The sequence below is a fragment of the Nematolebias whitei genome, chromosome 2, assembly GCF_014905685.2.
Source record: "Nematolebias whitei isolate Nwh7 chromosome 2, NemWhi1, whole genome shotgun sequence".
Lineage (NCBI taxonomy): Eukaryota > Metazoa > Chordata > Actinopteri > Cyprinodontiformes > Rivulidae > Nematolebias > Nematolebias whitei.
The window spans coordinates 39,418,910-39,431,247 of NC_056499.1; the positions used below are offsets into that span (position 1 = coordinate 39,418,910).

General features: G+C 37.3%; 1 protein-coding gene across 1 annotated transcript in view; it reads right to left on the reverse strand.

Moving 5' to 3' along the window:
- Window positions 1–3,061: 3,061 nt before the first annotated feature.
- The window catches only part of taldo1 (transaldolase 1), a 19,028-nt gene continuing 9,751 nt past the window's right edge, over window positions 3,062–12,338 (reverse strand). Inside the window, exons 5-8 of the mRNA XM_037691744.1 lie at window positions 8,778–8,953; window positions 5,989–6,186; window positions 3,578–3,723; window positions 3,062–3,491 (exon numbers count right to left, since the gene is read on the reverse strand). Of these exons, the coding sequence (XP_037547672.1) occupies window positions 3,459–3,491; window positions 3,578–3,723; window positions 5,989–6,186; window positions 8,778–8,953 (553 nt within the window). The 3' untranslated portion in view covers window positions 3,062–3,458. The remainder of the gene's footprint in view (window positions 3,492–3,577; window positions 3,724–5,988; window positions 6,187–8,777; window positions 8,954–12,338) is intronic.

The window sequence follows — 12,338 nt, forward strand, 5'->3', positions numbered from 1 at the left end:
CTGACTATGATGACATTATTTACATGAACGCTCCTGCAAGCACTCTGCAGATGTTGGATGCTGTCTATCATGGTGTGCTAAGATTCATAACTGGTTGTAATACTGCACCAATCACTGCACCCTGTATTCACTGGTCTGCATTAACTTCACACTGGTACATTTTCAATGTTAAATCACTCCTTGGTCTTTTGTCTTCATACATCTCCACCCACACGTCACTACATGAGTTCAGCTACAGCGTGCGATCTCAGGACATCATTACCTGCAGTGTACTCTCAGTGCGGACTGAACTTGGCAAAAGGGTCTTCTCCTACTCCGCTCCTGTTTCCTGGAACACCTTACAAAAAGATCTGAAGCTCTCGAATTTGACCCCTTTAAGGGATTTGAAACAATTTTTAATTTCAATGCAAAAATCAAAGCAGACACATTCCTGTTTTTAGTATTTTACACAGTTTCATAATGTAGCTTGTTTTGGTTTTATAACACTACTTTTATTTACTCTTTATTTTAAACAGCTCTCTCTTGTAAATGAGTCCTCGTGACTCAATAAGACCAACCTGTATAAATAAAGGTTGAATGAATGTGATGCTGTTGGCTTTCAGAAACTGTGGCCCCCTGCGTAGTTTAGTTGAACAGCCCTGCCCCAATATATCTGCAGCAAGGAGGTAAATGTTGCAACAGGAAGTGCAGGATTGTCACCTGAGCCGTGAGTTAACACATAAATGAATGTTCTCTGCAGAACCCAACACCTGCAGGCAACACGACACTTGTGAACATTTTTCATTCAACCAGACAAAGCCCACAACTATACAGAGTGATTGAACGTGATCGCCGATTTTATAATAAAACATGTTGTAAAATTTAGATAAAGGTCCAACAGTTACACCAAGACTGCACAAAATGCATCACTTCATGTCAGGATATCATTAATTCAACACAGACCCTAACTTCTTTGAAATATTGTCTTTTTATGAGCAATGCAGTTACCAACATTGCTAATATTAGATTTTTCTTTAATTATAACCCCAAACTGTAAAAAATAAAAATTAGTAACACGACAAAATATTTAATATGATGATCACAATTTAGAGTAAAACATTTTATCTAGAAGTTGATTCACGAGTTTATACAAGTTCAGCACTGTTATTGTTTTTAAATCTTGGTCTTTTTCGAGCTTTATAGTCTGTTCAGCTTTAGGATTCGATGGACATGGGAAATAATTACTGCTTTCCAACATGTTTTTCTTTGTTTGCCTTTTTTGTGTTTATGTCTGTTCATTACCAAATGATCTCAAGAACCACTGATCACAGTTTATTGAAACTTTCACAAAGTAATTGTTGGATGTACATATTTAGCTGAATACCTTTTGAAGTCAATCTAATTCAAGATACCATGTCAGTATTAGCCAACACAACAACTAATATTCATCTAGAATAGTAGTAGCTGAGGGTCATCCACAACAGATGCTTTGAGTTACATCTTGGGCTTTAATAGATTACACAGATTTTGAAGGTTTGACCAGAAGGGCTACAAGTCTGTTCTAAAAAAGTTAACTTTTTTTAGATTTTTCTACCTGGATGCATCCGGCTACAAGTCTGTTATTTCTCAACAAGAACACTGGTTGCTGTTGGTAAACAAAAATATAGATTTTAGTTCATTTGCTTTGAAATTGTAATTTTTATAAATCTACTCTCTGGCCTTTAAATATACATCATGATGCTTGTAATGTGCTTTGCTCATCTCACTTTTGCAGATGACTTTAGTCCGTTCTGCAGCTCTGGGTCAGTTAAAGTCATCACAGGTACGTTACCCACCGTACTCCACTCAACCATGATTTTCCAGACTGACTTCAATCAGTTTAACATGAAGTACTTCTTCTATACGTATGCTTTTAAAATTAACCTCAAATTAGTGTGGGATTATGGCAGCTATGGAGGCCGAACAAATAATAAAGACCATATCTGGTCACAGGTATTGCAGAGAATGATTATTGAAAGTGCAACAAAGTTTTTTTGCTTTTTGAGTTGATCAAGTTAAAATAGGACTCGTTTCAGTCTCAGATGTATTTTAAATCAGATGCATCCTGTTTTTATAGTTGAAACAAAAATATACTCGGTTAAAACACCTTCTATTGATTTATACGGAAAATAAAAGCTATTTGAACAATAACGCATGAACCCTGTAAGGAGGAAGGTTTGTGAGGACCAAGAATGTCCAGGTGTAAGCCGAGGATACACTGCTAGAGGTTTTTAATTTAAGCTTCATTTACATTAGACAAAGCTGCTTATGGAGCAGAGATAATTTTATTTATATATCCAGAAGAGTACAGGCAGATTTATTGAACCTCAACTTGTATTAAAAAAAAAAAAAAAAAAATCATTTTGTTTACATTTTTCAGTTAAAACTGAACTGCTTTCATTTTTTTATGATTATATATTTATTAATTTCTAATCAAATTGTTTGCTTGCTGTGCAGCGGATCATTTACAACTTTAAAACTGTTCTTAAAATTAAAGAAAATCTGTACTTAGAAAACGACCTAAAATTTAAACGTTAAGTTTGATTTTGAATTCAAGAGCCATTTATCATTAAATTTTAGCTCAGCCGATTGACAGAAAAAAAAAAGTTTTACCATCTCAAAGCTCAGCTTGAACGCAGATGAATATTTAAGATAAATCAGTGTCTTTACCTTCAGCTGCTGGCTTTTCTTGCTTTTCAAAGTCCAGCTCGTGTTTGATGAATATGGTCCTTTTCAAACAGAAAGGTGCTGATTGGCTAAACTCTGGGCTGAGCAGAATGAAGTTAAACTGGCTGAACCAGAGCCCGTTGAACTACAACAATGGTTACACGAGTAGAGGACCTGACTGAAAACTGTTGGATTGTACACCTGGATTATTGAGCATGGACTTTGTTGGAGTAGAAGAAGGCTTTCAGAGGAAAAGATTTCCTGCACACCTTTCAAATTGTTCCGCTTCGTTTTATTCTTTTTATTTGGCTTTGTCTGGGTGCCCAACGTTGTAACTCTGTTACATTCAAAAAATTAAAAACACATTACACAAACATAAAGACAAGTAATTTTATTTTTTGAGAAATGACAATACAATCTTTGTTAAGACTTTTATTAAGAGCTTGTAGAAAAATTGAGGTCTTCTGCAAAAAAAACCCAAAAAGCATCTGCGGTCCTTTCAAACGACAGCTTAGTGACTGAGCCAAGACTGAAATTTGTTCTTTAACGTTGCTATTAAAACCTTTTCATCATAAATTACACTCACTGAAGCATCTATCACCTTTTATGTTGGATCAGAGAACAGCCCCGGCCAAACAGATGAAGATGGACTTTTATTCGGCAGGTCGGTCCCTGGAGTTTGGTCAGAGGAGCGGTTCCTCTCAGAACTTCTCATATTTAGGACAAAGATGGCCGTCTCCTCGCACTCAAGCTGGACACACCTCACCCGTCATTTATTGGCCATTTTTCACACTGAGCATCTTCTCCTGTAACAAAAAGTGAGGTCTGTGCTTAGTTACACACGTGAACACACACGCACACTAGGATCAGAACTAGAGAAATCAAGTTTTACTTTAATCATGGTTTCCAGCTTGATGGCGTCAGCAGCAAACTTGCGGATGCCGTCGGACAATTTCTCCACAGCCATGCGGTCCTCGTTGTGCTGCCATCTGAAATCCTTCTCGTCCAGGTGGATCTTCTCCAGATCACAGGTCTTGGCTGCAAAATGAAAACAAGAACACCGAGTGTGAAAACAGAACAGGAGTTGTTGCAGATTTCTCTTCAGGTTGTGGCCTGATGTGTCCAGTTTGTTTTCAGCTGCAACAAAACACCCACTGCTTACAGGAAAAAGTTTGGTTTTTAACCCGTTAGCTTTTAAACATTCCCCAATAATTAAAGTAGCTCAGCTGATGATGGATTTAAAAACTCCTGGAGACATTTAGGATCTTGGAAATCTGTTTCCTGACTTGTATTTTTTTAATAATCTTTTCTTTGAGTTGAATTAAACAATTACTTTGAAGAGGGGTGAACATTTTGCAATCACTCCTTTTTCATGACATTTATTTAACTGATATTACTCTGTAATAATTTGACATTAGAAGGTTTTTGATTTTATATTTTACAAAATATCAATTTATTTTGATCAGGACTGATTTATGACAGCAATAAAAACTAAATATTCAAAGAGGTGAACACTTTTTATAGGTAATGTACAAAACACTCAACACCCTAGCTCCATCTGATATTACAGATCTTATTGTTCCATACTTTCTCAACAGAGCACTTGGCTCTCAGACTGAATGTTTACTTGTGGTTCCTAGAGTTTCCATAAGTAGAATGGGAGGAAGATCTTTCAGTTATCAGGCTCCTCTCTTGTGGAACCAACTTCCAGTTTCTGTCCATGAGGCTGACACATTGTCCAGTTTTAAGACTGGACTTAAGACTTTTCTTTTTGATAAATCCTATAGTTAGGGTTGGTTAGGTTTCCTGCGCTATCCCTCACTTCTGCTGCTATAGACAGACTGCTGGAGAAAAAAACTAGAGCTGTCATTTCTAACCCGGGCCTGCACCCGGCCTGGCCTGACCTGAAATTCAGGCAGGGCCAAAATAATGTGCTAGATGGGTGGGTGGGCCAGGTCGGGCTTTTCATCAAGTCAGCGGACGCACGCGGCTGACAATCCAATTGGGATCATCAGCTGCGCACGGCTGTTTGACCGCGTGCTGACCGGCCGGTTGAAAAAAGTAAAAACAAAAGTCCAGATGGAGCTTAACTGGACTCAGCTGCTGTGACAGTGGGCATTTGGCTCATCAGCCGTGCATGTCCGCCGACCGTTAAGAACTATATTATAATAACTATAATAATCCACTGACTCTTGTTAATAAACAAGAAATATTATATCTTCCCATCTTTGAAATACTTTTAAATGTCAAACTGATTTGTTTACAAAAGCAGTAAAAGCTTAATGAAAAAAAAGGTCATTTTTTTCTCAGGTTCGGGTCTGTAATTACAGTCAATTGGTCGGTTTCGGGCTGGAAAAAATGATACAGGTTCGGGCCGGGCCGGATTTTTTAGGCCTGAATGCAACTCTAGGACAAACTGACCACATTTCTTCACTCTGCTGCTGAATTTACTGGCTCTATTGTCCATGTTTCTAAAGACGAATAATGTTATCAGTGTTTTTCTTCTCATAGAAACTACACCTAGACCAGCCTCTCTGTTTTCCTGTGCTCCATAACTCCAGCCAGTTGAAGCAAATGGCCTCCTGTAAGTCTGGACCTGCTGGAGGTTTGTTCCTGGTAAAATTATTATTATTATAATAATTCTTATAATCTAGCTGTTTTTGCTACTTTTTTGCAAACTTATTTTAATTTGTAAAAAAAAAAAAAAGGAAGAAAAGAAAAATCTGTATGCCTTTTTATAACTGTCCATTGTTGTCCTCATTCTTTGTTGAAATCAGGTCTCTCTTGTAAATGAGTCCTCAAGGCTCAATGGGATTAACCTGTCTAAATAAAGGTTGAATGAGAAAAAAAAAAAAAAAAGAAGAAGAAGAAGAAACTGTTCCTTCACTTTCACCAAAGTGCTGCTCAGGAAAGGAGACCGCAACAAAGTGAAGGTTCAACACAATCTGCTGGCTTCTTAAGATCATTTTTACCAATTGGCATTTTATAATGTATGTGAATGTTTTTGTACAGCGCCCCAAATGACTGTTGTGAATTGGTGCTATATAAACTGAATCAAATTGAAAAGCAGTTTTAGCCACAACTGTATTATTGTTTACAAGCTACAGCTACCACACAGAGCATGAAATTATTCACACAACTGTACTTTCTGAGTCGTCGGTGTATGTTGGAGATGTTAAGTGTAATATCCTGATGCATTTAGCCAAACACAATGTGCAGTCACAGAGCTATGATTGAGTGGCTGGCACTCGATGTGAAAGAAAATACAACTTTTGAAAGAGTTTGTCCTGCTTGGTGTAGTACCTTTCTCCACACTGAGTGTTTCAGTGATCGAGCTGTGATCCTGGCTGAGCTCTGCTAACAGACCAGGGGAGATTGTGAGCAGGTCACAACCAGCCAGGGCCTTCACCTCCCCCGTGTTTCTGAAGGAGGCGCCCATCACCACAGTGCTGTAACCAAACTTCTTGTAGTAGTTGAAAATCTTTGTCACACTGATCACACCTAGAAAAGAAGAAAAATAACAACAGGTTAAACAGCCCAATTCTGGATCAAAATCAGTATTAGAAATTCAGTGTTTGACTTTGAGGTTGCAGACGGACCCCCCCCCCCCCCCCCCCAAAAAAAACCCAAACAAACAAACAAAAAAAAACATTCAAATTGCAGGACCAACTTAGTTTTAATTTGGTAATTAAAAAACTCCCCACCTAATTAAATGAATATTCATCCCCCTTTGTTTCCTGATGACATTAACAAGGAAAAACTACTACCACCATATTTTTCGGCCTACAAGTCACAGCTTTTTGCATAATTTACATGCCCTGTGACTTACAGGCAGAAGTGACATATTTATGGATTTTTCCCATATTTATAAACCAAGTTTTGACTGAGATATGACAGTTTTCATTCATTCTGACTGGGGGAAAAAAAAAAAGGAACAGTACAATTTTCAGCCACTTGATGGTAGCAGAGTAGTAGCAGTCATAAGGCATGACGTTGTATCATGTAATAGGTAAACGTGGCTCTAATGACGAATTCAAAAAAGTTCAAGACAAAAACAACTGGACTTTATTTATTATACTTTACTGTTTTTGTCTTGAACTTTTTTGAATTTACCATGTCCTGGATGACTGAGAATCTTCACCAGCTATTAATGACACAATCGGCCTGCCACAGACTGCCACCTTCGTTCTGCTCGCTCGGAGCAACCGTCAAATCAGCTGCACTGCAAAATGCAGCTAATTTGACCATTAAACTGCATTTATTAAGGAAACGTTAAACAGACACAAATTTACTATAATTTTGAGCAAACAAATAATTGTTTTTTTTTAAGTGTTAATCTTGTTAAATTCTTGTTAAAAGTCCTCCTGTGTATGCTACCACAGCCACCATTTGGCAGCCCATCAATTTTTGGCACAACACTGGCCCACATTTCCGGATTGTCAGAGGCGGAAAATACAGTACTAAAAGAATACACACTTTAAATATTTACAAAATCTATTATAAGTCTTCCACTAAAATAAGATTTTAAAGAACTTGAAACAATTTCTGCAGGAGGAAAACTTTCCAACCGGTGCTTCTATTAATGTAAAAAAACCAACACATATTTAAACTCGTCACTGCTGCCAGATGCAGACGAAGGGTTAAATCAACTCGGTGTTGAGAATGTGGCAGATCTGTTTCACTGACTGCATCTTATGAGTGACGCATTGGTAGCTGGGAAAGAAGCAGCTCAGTGACGACCGCCAATTGTTTGACTGTTGTTTGCACCCAGTCATTACCAAGACAGAGTTTCTATAGCTTCACTTTTCTAAAAGTCACCCATCAGCTGACATCGCTGCATAAATAATAGTTACAAATTCTACTCTTCACTGCTCCTCCCCATTCCCACTAGTTCTCTGGAAATTAAAAGCTTGCACAAAACTCATCACAATCAATTTCATTTGGTTAAAAATTAAAAAAAATAATAATAAGGGGGTGATGCTTTATGGGTTTGTGACAATAATATATATGAATGTATATGTTGTAAATGTTATAAACATGACTAACGCATATTAAATAACTAAAGCTCCGGCTTTAATGCACTGAGCAGAGGTTTTAACATTTTTCTTCTGCACTGTGTGATTTCTAAAACACTCCAAACATTCACATTTAACGACATTTATCGTTGTTTTGCTTTCCGACACTGACGGAGATCAGTCTACAAATACTCTGCCACCTTGGCACTGAAGGAACTTGTTTCTGGAGATTTAAAGTCACTAAATGCAACAACCAACAAAACGATCTGGGTGGAGTATTCGAATCAGAATAAGCTTCATTATCATTGCACTGAGATACAACAACAACATAGTAGGGCCAAGATAAGGAAAAAAATAAATAAATAAATTACATTACGAGAAAAAGCCTTAAAATTACAAGAATAAAAAGCCAGAAAGCTCCTCTTCCACAAAAGAAGCAATATCTTCCAAATCTGTGTGGTTCTTTCTTCAAAACAGACATAGTCATTTGCACAATTATTTCAAAGTCCAGATACTGATAATAATCTGAAGCTGATCTGCTAACAGATCAAGTATTTCCTTATTTGTAAAACCAAAACCAAAGTATAACAAGATACTCAACATTCATCATTTTACCAGTTGTAAGACTGCTTGTTTGTGTCAGAGTTCTGTTAATATTACGACTTTATTCTTGTAATTTTTCGACTTTATTCTCGTAATTTCACGATTTTCTTGTAATGTAATTCTTTTTAAATTCTTAGCGTGGCCCTAATACTCCATCGTAGCAGAACACAACATACACGTAACAGGAAGACGTTGCATAAAGAACAAGACATCAAAAGGCTTCAGTGTTTTTAAATCTTGTTCACAAGCTTTAACTGGTAAAACTGTTAAATTTTTGTTTTCCTTCATTCAGATACAAAGATTGAATAAATTACCATTTTTGTAATCAATCAGTTATAATCAAACATTTTCTGCTATAGATTCTGTACAGTAAATTAACTGCAGAAGTTGTGCTGTGCTGGTGTAAACTAGAACAGATTAAAACTCCCTAAAGTTTAAAATGTTCTCCTTAAACTTCAGAATGGTTCTTGTTACCTGGGTCTTCATGTGGCTCGTAGCTTTTGCGGTCGGTGTTCTCCTTGTACCAGTCGAGGATCCTCCCAACAAAGGGCGATATTAGCGTTACTTTAGCTTCTGCACAGGCCACAGCTTGAGCAAAAGAGAACAGCAGCGTCATGTTGCAGTGAACGCCATGCTTCGCCTCAAGCTCCCTATGAAATGCACACACAGCAAATTACACCAAGAAAATGTCTTCTTTCTCTGCTTCCATTTGACAAAAAACATCATTAAAAGTTGAAATATCAAGATAAACCAGACTCAATCGTATTATTTCATACTCATTCTGTAATAAATGGCTGACTGTGATCGGTGCTGATACATCTTTTGGACTTTAGCAAACAGTAAAAAATATCTGCGTTTCATTTGTCACATCTCGTCTGTTGGTTTCAGTAGTAAAGAGTAAAAAGACTGTTTCCATTCAGAAACAGGGCAGTGTCTGAAGTTCCCATGCACAGTGATGATGTGTTTATCTGCACATTAGCTATTGGTGCAATCTGGTTCCCAGGTCATCTGCTTGTGGCGTTGTTTCCAAAAAAAACCTTTTAAGTGTTGTGAGAAACTCGCTTTCTAAACCTTCAAAGGAAGTCAATTAAAAAGGAATTTTTAGTCAGGGTCACGCAGGTTACATATAGATCACAAGTCTGTGTACATCTGTGACACTACAAGGGGGGAAAAAGTCCCGTCTAATTTAAGGAACAGGACCTTGCACATTCTGCATTCCTTCAATCTTAGACCTGAGGGGAGAAGGATGTGTCGACATGGACGAACACCCGTAGATGAACAGAAGTGTGCTTTGATAATGACATTTAATCCAAGAGAGGATTTTTGTAGTTTACTTGTTTGGTTGTTTTGCCTAATGTGATGTCAAATTTCAATAAGCCAGTGCACCGTAATTTCTAGACTATAAGCCACTACTTATACTTTTTTTTTTTTTTTTTTTAAACAGTATTTGAACCTTGTGGCTTATACAATGCTGCTGCTAATTTATGGATTTTTTTTTTGACAGGCTAAATGTTGGATAATTTAATTATCCTATCAACTCATTTATCAAATAAGCCTGTGTGGCTTATTTGATAAAGAGTCCTGTGTGGATGAGAGATTTTTACAGTCCAGGTTTAATCCTTGCAAGCAGAGCAGCAATTGGAAACAGGCGTGCAAAACGTTACACGACGCCCGGATCACAAGGTCTGCATGCAGACAGCAAAAAGGAGCATCAACTTAAACCTCATCAGAAAAGGCGAGGTCAAGACCACTCTGCTTTCCAGCTTGGGGCCTTTAAGTTCATCTGCGCAGGCTCCGTGCTCCTGCAGGCTCCACTTCGTTCAGACTAAACATCTTTAACTCACACGCATGATTCTATATTAATTAAATATCAGTAAGTGAAAAACATCCATGACCTAAACATAATCTTCCGTCATCACTAACGAGCTTCATGCTGCCAAAACATTTAGCCTCGTCACACCCGGTGCACACATAGCTGCCCAATACAAGTCTCTTGGGGGCGGGGTCCCTCGCGACTCAGTGAGACCACGTGCATAAATAAAAAAGGTAAAAAAAAAAAAAGTAAAAATCCGACCAATGAAATTACTGAACAGGTCACAGTGGACCAATGAAACCTTCAATTACCGTAAATGAAACTAACTCGCACTAAATTCTTCAGATCTGTTACTTTGAGCTTCATGCACAGACCCGCTTCCTGGAAAACGTACGAAGAAATGCAGATGATGCATCTTTCAACATCTGGCTGTCGAAGAAGGAAACAGAGCTGCTTCACATAAGATTAGACAAAACTGGCCGCATGCGCAGAGCAAATTTTGCTCAAGTTGGTCAGCTGATCCTGACAATGTGGAGTAGTGTAGAAACGTCCTCCATCACCAACAGGTTTCTGGACTGCTGCGTGTTGAAGAGGACAGCACAAGCTCAAGGACGAATTTGCCTCGAGACGAAAGTGAAGCTGAGAGCGACAACGAAGGAGAGACGGAGGACGAGGTATTTCTGAGGCTGTTCATTCTGACACTGAAGAAGACAACTTTAGTGGTTTTAGTGCACAGGAGGAAGACGAAGATAGCAATCAGTGACTTTAGGCTACAGTACTTTAAAAAAAATTTTTTTAAACAGGTTGTATTACAGGCACTACTAAAAAAATATATAAAATAAATAATTTTACTGTACGTACAGTATTTGTGTACGTTACCTGTACATATTTAAGTAAATAAATAAAAAAGTCTGTGTAAACATCTCATGTTACAACATGGACACCCACAGCTTATAGACAAGTGCGGCCTATTTTTGTACCTTTATAAACACGCACATATTAATTTAGTGGGCGTGGCTTAAATTCAGGGTGTGCTCAATAGTCTGGAAACTACGGGAAATGACTTTCAAAACAAACTGCACAAATCATGAAATTTTATTTACAACTACCGTATTTATTTAAAAAAACGACCTTTACATGAAGCTGACAATCAAGCAACTCAAATTAAAAACATGTCTAATATACTGTTATAGTAATAAAAAAAAACACTTAAGCCTTTCTGTTCTTGTGGTTGAAATTCCTTTCCAAAAAACAAAACAAACAAAAAAAAACTAAACCTATATTTTTGTACATTTCCCCCCAGTAACAAATAATCCAGGCTTGTTTACTAGAGAAGTGACACTCATCACTGTTATCAGGGTAAAGACGTCTAATACAAGTTACAATCTGCAACAGACTTGTTATCTGATGTGTCAACAGTCAGACTGGTGGTCAAACAACATTAGGACAAACTAAAAAACACTAAATCTACCTCATCTTGAAGTGCAATATATTTTGATTATAACTGAAGTTATACAAGTGCAAAAGAACATGAACAGTGAGTTATAACCAACATGCGAGTAAACACTCATCATCTCTCAATGTTCACATTTGTCTTTTATTCATTTACCATTCTATACTGGTCTTATGCTTTATTTACCATTCTATACTGGTCTTATGCTTTATTTACCATTCTATACTGGTCTTATGCTTTATTTACCATTTTATACTGGTCTTATGCTTTATTATGTGGTTATTGTTTTCTCTCAACTCTAGGCTCAGCACAAGAAATCATCTGCACCCAGACCAAATAGATGAGTGCAAATAAAGACTGACTTTCAGGTTGTGTACCCCATCAAGATCTGTTTCCCAGTAAATGGGATTAGTTTTCCTCTTAACTACTTTTCTTTACAGCCACAACATTTAAAGAAAAAAAAAATCCAGACCTTTTTTGCTCATACATGTCTATTGTAAAAAAACAAAAACAACAACCTGATGGATGGAAATCTGTTGCAATTGGGAATGTGAGGAAACTAGTTTTGACGGGGAAACTATTTGATGCGACACCAGTTGACACTAGCAAACATCAGCATCTCTGGCTCCAAATGTTACTTTACAAAGAACAGAACTACAGACGTAATAATATTCTGCACCACTCAAATGTAATTGGTCTTTTTAATAATGAGGGGGTTTGTTTTTAGAGCAATATTAGTGTTTGAAAGGCTCTATATATATACATCTGA